At 24.3% G+C, this 15,653-nt stretch overlaps 1 protein-coding gene across 1 annotated transcript; it reads left to right on the top strand.

The window, feature by feature from the left end:
* The first annotated feature begins 9,686 nt into the window (after nucleotides 1-9,686).
* On the top strand, nucleotides 9,687-12,211 carry LOC113847431 (U-box domain-containing protein 30-like). The gene has a single exon (XM_027476532.1). The coding sequence runs from the start codon at nucleotides 10,010-10,012 to the stop codon at nucleotides 11,324-11,326; it is 1,317 nt and encodes a 438-aa protein (XP_027332333.1). The 5' UTR covers nucleotides 9,687-10,009; the 3' UTR covers nucleotides 11,327-12,211.
* Nucleotides 12,212-15,653: the final 3,442 nt, after the last annotated feature.

Here is a 15,653-nt window from a genome sequence, read left to right as displayed (position 1 = left end):
CATGTATTATATTATTATGCATTGAAACTTTATATGTTTTTATTTAATTTCTATGCGATAAATGAATGATTGAAGATAAACTACAGAACTTATTTACTATTATGATTAGATATTTTGATAATAGTATAAAGCATTTATCAATAATTAATATTGTTCATAACAAATTTAAACTGAAAACATTGTCGCTACAATGATAGTAAAATTTATAAACAATTAGCCGATGTGTGTTCGTGTACTACGCATTAGTTAGAGCCCAAAAGACCCTAATTTTGCTAATTTTAAGGCATTGTTCTTATTAATATTGTCATCTCTTTTACAAATTTTTAATTTGATTATAAAATATTATCGTTTAGGAAGCTGAGTTCAGTAGTGGCCAAACAATGCATAGTTGTAGTTGTAAAGTTATTTTCCCAACGTGCCTTTGAGCTAGCGATTATTCAAGAAGCGCCCCATGTATTAGGTACATAAGGATGGTATAAGTGGAATTTTTGTTAACATTATTTTAAAATATGCGTAATATTATATACAATAAAAGTTATATATAATAATTTTTATTGAAAAAATAATAATTTAATATAATTAAATATATTAATAGTATTAAACATTATATTCTATATAAAAATATTATTTAATGTTGCAGAAGTTAAAAAAAAATGGATTTTCACTAATATGGTTCTAGCAGAGTACAAGTAAGAAGAAACAACACGGCTCTGCATGAAGAAAATTAAACTAGGGCTTGAGTGTGGAGGCTTAATGTTTCCAGAAGAAATAAAAGCTTTCCCACGCTGCCAACTGATAAAAGATGACAATGGTTGAATTCTGATTGACCTGTTTCTCACTCTAACCACTCAAACCGCCTACTGCTTCTAGAACAACTTTAAATTTATTTTTTTATATAGATTTATTATTGATAACATTTACTCTACTCAGAAAGTTTGATACAAACATGAAATAATTACTGTTAATTTTATATTAATAAATAAAAAATTAATAATTTAATATTTTTATATATTATAAAAATAATATCTATTAATTTTAAAAATTATAAAATATCATTTCAAATTTGCAATATCGTAATAAGTATGTTTATTATTAATATATTTTCTAATTCTATAATTCAAGAAGACTGTGATTTGGGTAGATTTATTTTATAATAGTTGCCTGCAAAATTTTAAAAAGATATAAGCTTTTATAATAATTGAACATAATTTAATTGACGACTTTTTTTTAGTGTTTTAACTATATTAACGTTCAATTTTTTTTATATTCATTAACCTCAATTATTGTCAAAATGATTAATACATATATGTTCGGATTTTTTTTCCACGTAAATATGTAGCAATTTTTTTAAAGAAAATTATATTTGACCTTAGTTTATGATGATAAAACTTTACTGTTAAACCCACTTGATTTATCACTTGCGCGCTTGGGGAAAAAGTTTCTTATACAACAAATTATTTAACACATGTTTAAATGTTTTTTTTTCCTAAAAAATAGTTACTTATTTTTAAAATCTTCTTTATAAAACTATTTTTTAAAAAATCAAACGTGTATTTGTACATAAAATTTTAAAAACTCATAAAAAATCTCAACATTATAGAAATTTGGTCCAACTCACCCATCTATGTGGACCAAACTATTAAATAATATTTTGGTTAATTTTAATTTCTAAGATTAATTTTCAGTATTTAAAGTAATATTTTTTTATAAAAAATATTTATTATATTTTATATTTATAATATAAGAAAAAATTGTAATAAATATTTATAATACTTAAACTTAATTTAAATATTAAAACTAATAAATTTTATTAGATAGTACAAGTTTTGTTAGCTTCACCTAAATCACGGTACCGTCGTGCTCTTCGTTTATTGGTAGGCAAAGAGACAGATTACACGTGAAGGTAAAGTTGTCTTAAAAAATTTTGGAGCCTTGAATAAAATTGTTATAATAATTTAGTATAATATAAATTATCAACTTTTATATTTTTTTTACTTTTGAATTATAAAATTATTTAGTATAATTCTATTTTTAAAGAATTTAAAATATAATTTTAACAAGTAATAATTTTAAACTGATAAATTAAATAAATAAGTAATAGCTTTTTAGATTATTTAAAATAATATATACACACAACTAGAAGGCTTCAGTTGCTCCTCGTTCCTCTTTGACGAAGGGGAAGTTTTAAAAATCTTCGGAGGGAAAATAAGTAAAAGACAAAAGAGAAAAAAGAAAAGAGAGTAAAAGACAAAAGACGTTAGTTGAAGGAAGTCGTGACTCGTGATGTGCGATTTCAATTTAATACTATTCGATAAGAGAATATAATATTTAATGTTAATTATATATTATATTTAATATATAAAGTATTTTATGTTACATTAATGTTATAATATAGTGAATTTTACTTATACAAAAATTTAAAATATATAACAAGTTTTTAATGACTTAAATTTAAATAATTTATAAAAAATTCAAGTTATGATTTTTAATTTTATAATTTTTAAATATATTCTATAATATATGTATATATTATGCAATTAAATTTTATAATATATACTTTTAATAAATGTTATAAATATTGAAAATTACAAATTTAATGCATATATATATATATATATATTAAATTTCTTAAAAGCTAATTAATATATTATTTAATCACATCATATAAGTTTATTATATATTAAGAAACAGATATAATATTTAATATTGTAGGGAAGTCAATTTCATTTATATACAGAAATAAAAAATATAAAATCAAGTACAATAAAGGGAAACTGTTAAATCAAATTCTTAAGATATAAAAAATAAATATTTTGTAAAGTATATTATATGCATTTAAAAATCGTTGTCTGAGATATTTTTAAGAATAAAAGAATTAAAAATAAAAGTAATTTTAATATATATATATATATATATATTTTAATTTTTTTTTGAAGTTAACATAAATCATAAAAATTTAAATTTTTTAAAAATAAAATTATTATTATTATCAAAATTTATGTATTAAATTATTAAACTGTTAAATTTTTTTATTTTTTCAAAACACATTTTATAGAACAATGTATTTTTTAAAATAAAAAATAAAACTTAAGCAAAATTTTGATTTTTAAAAATTCACAATTTTCTTCTTTAATATCTCAAATTTTTATTATTTTTAAATAAGTCTCTCAAAAATCATTATTTTTTATACAATGTTTCAATATTTTTATTTAATATTTATTATATAAGATAAAATTGATGTGCTATTTATATTTTTAAATTTTAATTTTAAGTTTTACAATTTTATAATTAAAAATATTATTAAAAATATAAGATATATAATTTTATTAATAACACATCCCATTCATGTTATATTTTAATCAAATTGAATGAGTCGATTGAAACACTATATAAAAAATAAAATAAGTTAATAAATTACTAGTAAAAGGTTAGATAAAAATAAAAAATATTTTTTTATTATATTGAAACAAATTTAAAAGGAGGTACTAAATAAAAATAGTATTAATTTTTAAAAAAAAATTTAACAACTTTATAATCATCGAAATTTGTATAATACATATAATCTAATAAAAATAATAAATATTTTATATAAATATAGCATTTAATCATATAATTTAAGTTAATTAGATATTATATTTAATAAGGATAAATCTATATTATATTATCAGTCAATTTTATTTTTACATTAGATGGTTTCTTATTTGATGTGGTAGAAAGCATGAAATCAGATTCTCAATCTATTAATCACCCAAGTAAGAGTGTTTTTGCTATTTTAAACAAAAAAAGAAAAGAAAAGCAAATCACTTATCAAAGAAATAAATGTCATAAATTTTAATTTAAAGACGGACTTTACAGTTTACTAAACCCAGTGAGTGCTAAATAATAATAATTGACATGTCATCCCAGTTAATGATTTTATAAAAACAGTTAATTTACCGTTCAAACATCAAACTGAACTGAATTCAAGCAACTCTGGTTTTATTAATTTGTTTCATAGCTTTAATTGACCATTATAATAATAATTATTATTATAATTAATGGCTATTTGAATTCAAATATTGACAAGTCCTACTCTGCAGTCTGCAGAACAGAAAGATCATTCCAATTCTGATGAATCTATCCATTCTTGCTTAGTAATTCTTTTATTTTCAACATTTTAAAATTATGTTTTCTCATATTGTGTATCTTTTTTACAGTCACCATTATTTAAAAAAGAACTCATTTTAATTTTACAAAAATTGTTTTTCTTTGATAGTGTTTAATATAAATTTAAAAGAGCTTATAAACACTGTAAAAAAAAATTCATTTCTAACTTTTACTAGTTGTTTTTAAATTATTTTAATAGATTTATTTGTATAACTTATTAAAATAAATTATTTTTTAACTAATTTTAAAAAATTATTATTAAATTTATAATTCAATTTATTATTTAAAATTTACTTATTAAATAATTAGTCAAATAAAGTTCCTATCTAAATGTGCCCTTAATAAGATATGCGCCTATGGTTCAATTTTTATTTATCGTCAAGAAGGTTTATACGAGCTTATTGATTAGACAAAAGAACGCAAAATAAATAATCATAATTTAGTAATTTATCAAAGATTAAAAAATATAGTATTTCTAAAATAGATGAATTTAAATATATTTAATAGATGAATTAATGAAAAATTAATACATGAAATTTTGTATTACATGTTATTATATGATATATATTTTTTGTTTCTAAAATACTATTCTTAATTGTTTAAAATTATATAATAACTTTAAAGATTAATTTTATAAAATTAATAAATTAAAACATTTATTTTTAAAAAAAATATTATTTAACCCTATTTTGAAAGCCCAATAAATTATGTTGAAAGTTAAAACAACAATGTTTGATAGTAGCATGCAATGGAATCAATCAGGTAAAAAAATTTTAAAAATTTTCTATCTATAGAATAATTTTTATTACTGCACAATATAAGTTACAAATACTTTTTTATTTTTCTATTTAATACAAATCAACATAACTTCATGTCATATTTGATATAAAAATACGCAAACACGCAACATCATAATCAATTTTAATAGGTTTTAATATAAATTTATTCAATGAGATTATGTTAAACTAAAAAATTTATTTGATACTAAGAGAAAAACCAACATGTGATGTCATCAATAGAGACTTTTTCATAAGCTTTTCTTAAATTATTGATAATAGTGACACTTCACAAGAAAGGGAAATGGATTATTTTTATCTAATATTTTTTTATTAAAGACTAAAAATAAACAAAGAATTTATAAATGATTGCATATCTAGAATTAAGTTTGAATACTAAAACAATATTGTTGGGTAGAGGTGGTTTGAGATGTTAGTTGACGAATATGATTCTTTCAATATGAGATCTCAAACTTTAATATTTTGTTAGAGTTTGTAGATGGAATTTCTATTAAGTTACTATAAGAAGATAAATGGATATGGAAGACAGATTCTTCAAGTTATTATTCAGTGCAATTTGCGTATTTATGACTATTTGAATTTTTTGGTGGTCCTAATAATGTAAATTAGTGTACAACAGATGTCTTGCAAAGGCTATGCAGAGGGAAGGTCCCTCTTAAGTATCTGATATTTTTTTGACAATTGTTGTTGAATGCACTTCCTTGTAAAGGTTTACTGATTGATCGTGGTGTTCAAATTGATGATATAACTTGTTGCTTCTCTTATGGTTTGGAGGAACTTCCAACTCATTTATTTTTAACGTGCTTAGTTTCATCTCAACTTTGGTACTTTACTGCGCGTTGGCTTGGATTCTCACTAGTTTTGCCTTCAGATTTATCGACTCACTTGCTTTCTTGGTTTGGTGTTGGTTGTAGTAAAAGATAAGGATATACTTATTAATTGTTTGACTAAGTACAATGTAATCTTTGTGGTTACATAAAAATAGAATTGTGTTTTCTAATAGTGTTTTTGATGAAAGGGAGGTCATAGATTCTATTATTCTAAAGTCCTGGAAATGAATATTACTTGTCAGTAAGAGATAAGCTATTATGTTAACTAGTATTTAAATTTACAAAATTACATCTGTATTAACTTTGTATAAGTATATTTTTGCTCTCTTTTTTTTTCTGTGTATATGAGTTTTGAGTTTTTCTTGAACTCTCTCTAATAATATTTGTTTTGCCTATCAAAAGAAAAAATATTGTTGGGTACAAGAAGTTAATTTGGATGTAGAAAATTACAAAGTGATTAATTCATATAACAACGGGTGTTGCATGTATGGTGCTATAATTGAGAACCATACGAAGTTGCTTACTTTGCAATTTCAATGAGAAATCTACATTTGGCATGTTTATTGAGAGAATAGTGTCTTCACGGATATCATGGACAAAATGGGAAATAGACATTTTTATTTTGAGATATTAGTTTGTTTTCTTTTTATTCTTTTTGCTCTTATTAAAATTTTAAAAAATTATTTAAAATTTATAATTATAAATTATCAATAATATCACAACATAATAAAAATTTCTATTAATTTCATTTTCTTTGTCACTTTTGTATTTTTTTAACAATAAAAAGTACAAAATAAAAAATAAAATATAATTATCAAATTTAAATTTAAATATTTAAAAAATATAGAATTAATTTATATGAAAATATTTTCCCAACTACAACAATTAAAAGATTATATTTAACATTTCTTTTTTTTAAACATATCCTAATAATGTAAAATTAATTAAATACACATGTTTAATTTATCTTAATCAATGTAATGAATGTATTTAAACTGCTTAAATCCCTTAGGTGCAGTAACAATTACCAAGATGAAATTTTATTTTTTTATTGTTTTACATAACATTATTCCTATTTTTTAAATACACAAAATTCTTCTTATTTTATAAATACGTTATATTTAAACTCAAAATATTATTTTATATTAAATTGATAAAAATACATGTTATCGGTATAGATTTTGTCTCACTGTATAAATTATTTTTTAAACGTTACCCAAACTCATTCTTTGTTATAAATACATTATAATTAAGTCTTTTATTATTGTGAACAGTTTAAATAATCAAATTCTCGAACGCAAAAATATTAAATAATATTAAAGTAGCATAAAAACAAACAATAAACAAAATTATCGTTTTATGTTTAAAACAAAAAATATTTTGCAATAAAAAATATAATAAAACTGTAATGACATGAATTATTAATTATTTGAAATTTTTTTTTATTTTTTGATAATTAATTAATATAAAATAAACAATAATTTATTTTTTTAAAAAAATTATAATTCACATTATTAAGACCTTATAATTTTTTTACAATAGCTTTGAAATAATTTTTGTCATTGATAATTTTTTTATATTGCATTGTTTTAATGCTATGTTGATTTTTTTAATTTGTTTAGATATTAATAATTTAAAATTTTTACTATTGTAAAGGTACTTAATTGTATTGTATATAAAATATAACAAAGTTTGTAAAATATGTAAGAAATAGAAAAAAAATATGTAATTAGTCAAAATTGGTAAAAATTGAAATTTTATATTTTGTTAATTTTATTTTAAAATAAATGTTTTGAATGTAATTAGTCAAAATTGGTAAAAATTGAAATTTTATATTTTGTTAATTTTATTTTAAAATAAATGTTTTGAATTCAAGTGTGTCATGTTTATAAAATGAGAGGAATTTTTGTATAAATTTTTAAAACGAGTAAAATAGATAAGATACGAAAGAGGTTAAAATTATTTACTCTTTTCAAATATAACTATAATTATAAGAACTAAAATCATAATTTAACATATTTTATCCTAAAACATATTATCTTTTGTACATAATGTTATTCTTTAAGTTATTGTATCTTTTAAAAGAATCAATGTGGAAATCTTGTTTCATGCATTGCATTGGTTAAAATAATAAGTAATAGTACAAATTGAAGTTTGGGTCAAAAAGCTTTAAAAGGGTTTTTTCATGCTTAGCCCAGGATAATGGGGCTCACCAATCGCATAGTTTGGCCCAATTGTGCGGTCTACATTCAGTTGGACTTTTTAAATTTTTATGAAATTTACGATATTTTGTAAATTAAAAAATACTTTGTACTCTCTTACATATAAAATAATTTTTATAATTAATTTTAAATTAATAAACAATAAAATTAATAGTTTATTTTAAAAAAATATAAATATATTTTAATAATTAAAATATAAGAAAATATATAAAACTCTCTTAAGTTTACGGGTACTATAGTAATTACTTTTAATTTTAACTTAAATAACGATTGTAAAAATCTTAATTTGCATGCAATAAAAATGTTGAATATAATATTTTTCTATCCCAAGATTAGTATAAGTGGGGGACATGGAGGGAGAGTAGCATTAAGGATCGATTTCCAACAACTAATTTTCAATCCCAGTTTCTTTTTGTTTCATAACCCACTTTCTCTCCTTTGATAGGTAGGTAATTAAGATGGGTCGTAATTAATAAATGTTAACCTTGTTCTTATAACATTATAGCGATTCACGCGATTCAAATTCAATTATTAAGTTAAACTGTATTTTATGAGGTAGTCAGCATTGGTTAGAGTTACGTGAATTTTGATTTTTATGCTATGGATATTGGAGGTCAAAATAGTCTTAAGAATGAAGAGCCTTAGAAGTGACACCCCGTACATGATCTATTGAGTAAACATAACATAATGTTGTTTTTTGTTTGAAAGATTCACACTCATAACTTTTCTTACAAAACACTGCTAATAGTTAACCCCAAATGTGTAGACAATGTATTCTCTAAATTTGAATTGAAAGTGGTGAATGAGAATTTAAATTTTTGGTAAATAATAAATAAAAGAATAAAAGATGCAAGTGCTTTATTATGTAGCATAATTGAGTCGTTTACCAAGTTTGGTCAAACTAAAATAGAAAAGTAAAACTTTATGGCACTATTACAGTCAATGTTTAGAAGAACTAAATATTGCATTCATAGAAATAATAACATGAAACATAAAGTAAGGAAAGAGAAAGAGTATCTTTATAATTTGGGTAGGTTTTATATTTAAAAAATATTAAAAATAGAAAGAAGAAGAGGAAGCATCCCAGTCTTGGGAGGTGTAATTGAAATTTAGGGTTAATGGGATCTATTAACCTTTTTGACTATCTGTCGCAGGTTGCGTCTTCAAGTTCAAGATTGTCCCTTGTGGACCCCACAACTCACACTCATGGGTAGAGGGAATCAAACTTTTTCATTCATCACATAAAAATGAAAGAACCCCCTCACTGTGTCACTGACTCAAACTATATCACTGCACGTGTGTTGCAGGGACAATGTTACACCGCTGCCCAGTCACTGTTAAAACTCAATAATACTCCATATTTCATTATTAAATAATCATGTATGAGTTTTTTTATCTCTTTAAAAGTTTTGTGAACTTTAATTTTTAAACATGAATTTAAATAATATTACTATAATTCATTGAGATATTACTAAGTGTTAACTTTGTTTAACCACAACAATCAGAGAGTTATAAAAAAATATCTAATTTATAGAAAAATATAAATATAACAGTGTCATTCTCTCTCTTTGGGGAATTGAGTTGGGTAGGGAAAGGAGTTATTTTGTTCTTCTTATGAAACCTTTTGGATCCGTTGTATTGTTGAGATGATGATATGGAGCTGAATGATATCTTACTTTTTTGGAGAGCTTGAAGAAGAAGAGAGCTTTGGTGTTAGGGAAGAAAATCAAGACCCAATCATGTGGTCGATGATGAATAAGCAAGGCAATACTTTTTGACCATAGAAAGACACCACCTAAAAGAAAGAGTGAGAAAAAAGAAAAAGCAAGGGCGTGGATAATTAAAAGGTTGTCCCTTTGACCACTATTTCTTTCTCTCACCCTCTTTTTTCATTGCTTCCTTCTCTCTTTCCATCAGTCCCACACGCTTCTTATCCTTTGCTGATTTGGGTCTCTCTCTCTCTTCTTCATTCCTCAACCCAAATTTTGTTCTTTGCAAGTGTTTTCTTTTGCTTATGATAGAAGGGTATGCAAAAATGCCTTTGTATAAGCCATCAAATGAGGATGTGAAGATTGAAGCTGTGTTGGGTCTAGAAACTGCCTTTAAAGGTGGTGTTTTGGTTGAGAAAATGGATCTGAAAGTGATGATTGAGGAGCTAGAGTCAATTGATGTTCCCTCTGTGTTCATTTGCCCAATCTCTCTTGAACCAATGCAAGACCCTGTGACCCTTTGCACTGGTCAAACCTATGACAGATCCAACATCCTCAAATGGTTCTCACTTGGTCACAACACTTGTCCCACAACAATGCAGGAGCTTTGGGACGATTCTGTCACTCCCAACAAGACCCTAAGCCACTTGATCCTCACTTGGTTCTCTCACAGGTACTTGGCCATGAAGAAGAAGCTTGAGGATGTGCAAGGAAGAGCCTTGGACCTCTTGGACACGCTCAAGAAGGTGAAGGGTCAAGCGAGAGTTCGAGCTCTTAAGGATCTGAGGCAACTTGTTGCATCTCATGTGTCTGCAAGGAAAAGAGTTGAAGAAAATGGTGGGATTGCCTTGGTTTCTTCTTTGTTGGGTCCTTTCACTTCACATGCTGTTGGGTCTGAAGCAGTTGGGATTATTGTGAATTTGGATTTGAGTTCAGAGTTGAAGAGAAATCTGATGCATCCAGCTAAGGTATCATTGTTAGTGGATATTATGAATGAGGGAACCATTGAGACAAAGATGAACTGTGCCAAATTGATTGAAATGTTGTTGAAGGAAGGGAATGAGACCCAGACAGAGATTGTCTCAAGTTTGAGTCTTTTGGTTGGATTATTGAGGTTAGTGAGGGATAAGAAACACCCAACTGGGGTCTTAACTGGCCTCATATTACTCAAGGCTATATGTTCCCATGAATCAGTTAGGAGCTCTGTGATAAGCCTTGGAGCAATTCCTCAATTGATTGAGCTTTTACCCTCTTTGAATAATGAGTGCTTAGAGATAGCACTCTACATTCTAGAAGTATTATCAACCCTTCCAGAAGGAAGAATGGCTCTCAAAGAATGTCCAAACATCATTCCCAATGTGGTCAAGTTGCTAATGAGGGTCTCAGAGAGTTGCACACAATTTGCATTGTCAATATTGTGGGCCATTTACAAGCTTGCACCTGAGGAATGTGCCTCACAGGCAGTGGAGGCTGGATTGGCAGCAAAACTACTATTAGTGATTCAGAGTGGTTGCAACCCAGTGCTGAAGCAAATGTCTTCTGAGTTTTTAAAATTGTGCAGTCTGAATTACTCTACTAGTATCTTGATTTCCAAGTGTATGCTCACCACAACAATACAATGAAAAACAAGAGAAATTTGTTTATAGCTTCATATACAGCCAAATTATATTCATGTGTTTATGAAATTTAGATTTATCCCTTTCTTTTTTTTCTCTCTAAACACTGAGCAACTGTAAATCTATGGTTTTTGATATAATTAATTGCTGATTCAAATCAGCATCCATTAGATAATGCCGTGTGCCTTGAGATGGAAATTGTTGGAAGCTGAGTTGTGAGATTATAGAAATTGATATTTTAATGGTCTAATTCTTAACGGTCTATGATATTTCCTCCATACATAAAATAGGAGTTTATTTTAAAATTGTTGAATAAAAGATTTCAGCTTCAGGTTTTTGCAAGCTATACTATAGACAGCGTTTAATGTTCGGAAGATTTCTTGTTTGTCGTTTTCCAATGTCCCTTGAACATAATTTATGTTGTAAATTGGAAGAAGCGAACATTGTTAGGACACGTTAGAATTGGATGGATGATATATATTAAGATGCAAAAATGCACCCAGTGAAGCCATATTGATTTTGTCTAAGCAAAATATTTAAAAAAGTGGAGAATTGCAGTATTAAATAGTGAAATAATAATAATAAAATGTTTGTTTGTTCGAAAAAGGTAACGAGTCAAGATGAAAGGATATGGATATGAGGTGGGTTTAGGTTTGGTCAAGATCTGGGGACTGTAAGGAAGACATAATTTATGATATGTCCTCTCATTCTCACATTTCAAATTTAAAACCAATCGTGCCATTCCCTTCGTGCTGTGTCTCTCGCGCTCAAATATCGCCTACTATTCATTAAATAAATAAATAACACTTTATATATATATAAAAATACATGAAACATTACGATAAAAGCATATTTATATTATTTTTAATAAAGACTTTAACCACAAATTATCATTTGGCAAAGAAAAGAAAAACTTGAACTGATGAACTCCATAAAATTAAGCTTAACTAACAATTGACCGCTGTGTTTATTTCTCCCTTCAAAGGTAGAAACATACTTTCCAATATTATTTTTATGATCAAAGTAAAAAATTTCTACTTCCTCCAAAACAGAGTTCAAATAGATTTCCAAACACGTTTTTGACTCTATAACTCAGCTTGAAATTGATTCGGCTCACAGTGCGGTTCACCTAAATTGGCTATGGTGGTCCAAACTCCAAATTTATGCTTGTATTGGATCTATGTTCCTTTTCTTAATTTATAGTTGCTACTTCTTAATTAGTGACACCATACCTCAAATAGGTGCTCCTACTTACATCTCTTTTTATGGACTAGTTTTTAAGAGTGACTTTAAGTCTAAATTTTGTGGCATAGAAAGTGAAACATTATAGAAAATTTTTCAGTATATTTATAATTGTTTTTGACTTTTTTATAGGTTAATGATATTTTATATTAAATATTGTGTGTACTTTTTTTTAATTCAATTTTAATTGTGTCATACTATTTCATAATTCAGGTAGGTACCTAACAAGATATGGATTCGTGATGGTTGATTACAAGATTGAGAATAACGTGGTTGAGAGTTTGAAACCTGTTTTATTGATAAGTTTGTGATTGAGGAAAAAGCAATGATAAAAAGTGATTCAGCCTCCCAAATTGTTCTTCAGGACTATGATGAGGATGATATGGTGACGAATGGAAAAATGTAACATTTATTGATCCTCGGGGATGATGATTGTGACATAAGTTAGCACTGCAAAAGCTCTAAGTTAATATATTCAGTGTGCATTTGAATTTATGTTCAAATAATAATAATTTTATATTTCTCTTGGTTCTGTTAATTACAGTTTTCACATTAAATTTATGTATATACATATTTTTAAAAGCACACACTTAAACTCCATGCTTGCAGTGATTTAGTGCTATTAGATGAATTGAGGTCCGCAAGGACCTGCCTAGTGTTTGGAAAAATACGCATTGCTGTTTTCTTCAGCATTCTTTTGCTCATAAAAAAAGTATTTTTTAAGGTATAAATACAGTTTTTCTATAATTTACCTTAATTTTGGTTTATGTTTATATTTTAAAATTTTTATTTTTTTTTATAATTTTATAAGCTGAGGTTCTAATCCTTTTATTTTTATTTTAGTCCCAATAATTTTATTCTATTTAGGTTTTGATTTTTTCAACACACTAGACACTGGTGTAAATAATTATATCTTGCAAGATATCTGTTTTTACATATTGCTATAATGGAGTAAAAAACTAAAAATTTTAAAACCATAAAGATAAAAAATTAAAATAAAATAATAATTTTAGAGACAAAATATATTTAAATCTTTTTAAAAGTATAATACAAGCTTAGTTTTAAATTTTGTTAAAACGAAGGATTTTAAAATTTTAGAAAATATGAAAAATATGAAGAATACTTAGTGTGAGTCAAGTATGACAAGAGTCATGAATAATAAATATAAAAAAGTTAACTATAATTAAGGATAAAAATAAGTTAAACTTTATATAAATAAGTTTAACCTATTTAATAATTTTGAACTATAAATTTAATCTATTATTTGTCATACGCTTTTTATTAAATTTAATATTACCTTTTTAAAAATTTATTAACTTTTTCAATAACCTAATTTGTATTGAGATATTTTAATAGACCATTAAATTTCTTTATAAATAAACTATTAAATTATTTAAATATGTATATTTTTATAAAGGGCATAAGACTTATATCTAAATCAATTATTAAAAAAATAATAGTTCAACATCTTAAACATGTATAATAAAATTATATATTTATATTTCATCAAAATACATAATCGAGATAAGGTAAATATAAATAAGCATTAAGCGTATAAAACATATCAAATAACAATAACGTTTAAAACTCGAGAAAGTATCTTTTAGAGAATACGTAATATGAATATTTTTTTTATATAAAATTATTTAATATATTTTTAAAAATTTTATAAGTTTTAAATAAGTTATTTTAATATATTTTTTTTTTCTTAAGCTCAGATCTAATCTATTCAATTAATTAAAAATTTTAAATTAAATCTATTATTTAAATAGGTCAAGCTGAATTAAGCTATAAAAATATTAAGTTGTATATTTTTATTGAATAGTCTAACTTATTTTCATTTTTAACTATAAAAAAAATATAAATTTTTTTCTAAAAATAAGTCATTTAAAATTCTTTCTATTTCACATAAAAATATCTAATTAAATTTATATAATAATTTGAAATTTATTTTTTTTACTATCCAAATATATGAACTCATTAATTTGACCTTCTCTGTTAAAAATCAGTAACACACTTACCATATCTAATTAATTGACTAATTAATTAAGGATTTTATTAAAAAGTTTTTTTAATTTGTGTAATACTTTGTATAATAAAAGGTTATCTATAGTAAACTTTTATAAAAAAATATAATATATTAATATTATTAATATATTGAATAATATTATATTTTGTAATTTTTAATAAAAATTGATCATATATAACTTTTTATCATGTATAATAATTTAGAAATTAAAAAAATATTTTATTAAATTTAGTCTATAACCTGAGTTTAGTATGAAAAATAATAAATTTTTATTGAGAAAAATATATTTATCATATTAAAACTATAAAATTATAATAAATATTTTTAATAAAATTTTATTATTATTAATTGCGACACCTGTATTTATTTTTTCAGGAATAAAACCTTGCTTAGCCACTCTAGTAGCAACGGTTACTATTGCAAACAGTGTATTATCTAATAGGGTGTCTCAGGCTACCTGACATCAACAGTTAAAACACTCACAATGGAACCAGTGCTGCCCTCTGTCAAGCTGACAAAAAATTATTTTTGGTTATTTTTTATTTGAATTATTGATAAGTTTATTAATATTAGGTGCAATGATAAGTTAAGCGTGGTAAATGCTTTGTAAAATTGTGATTTTTGGAAGTATTATAATTTGATTTTTTAAAATATCAATATTTTATTAAAAATAAAATCATAATAAAAAAATACTTTAACTTATTACATTTTTAATGAAAATTAATAATACATGTTAATATTCATCAAGTTTTCCTATTTGCTTGTTGGGTTGTAGAAGGATTGCACGTGGTCAATATTTCTCATATTTCTACTTTGCATTAGATTTTAATATTTTTTTTTACTCTAGAAATTGATAGAAAATATTCTGCTATCGAGGGTTTTATATAAAATTTAAATTATTAACATAATTAGTATAATTATATTTTAAAAATAAGTTAGTAAATAATACATGCTACATTGGATTTATACATTTTAAAATTAAAAATAGAACTTACATGTGTCATAAGATGATTTATATTTTTTAAATATAAGTTAAATATGACATACATAACTTATATATTT

Source organism: Abrus precatorius, unplaced genomic scaffold (assembly GCF_003935025.1).
Source record: "Abrus precatorius isolate BTA unplaced genomic scaffold, Abrus_2018 Scaffold8, whole genome shotgun sequence".
NCBI classification, from domain to species: domain Eukaryota; kingdom Viridiplantae; phylum Streptophyta; class Magnoliopsida; order Fabales; family Fabaceae; genus Abrus; species Abrus precatorius.
Note: the sequence above shows the minus strand (reverse complement) of the source record. Positions and strands in the feature narration are given on the sequence as shown.

What these genes read in the sequence shown, in the direction of transcription:
- LOC113847431 (XM_027476532.1), top strand. Translation starts at nt 10,010, where the DNA reads ATGATAGAAGGGTATGCAAAAATGCCTTTGTATAAGCCATCAAATGAG.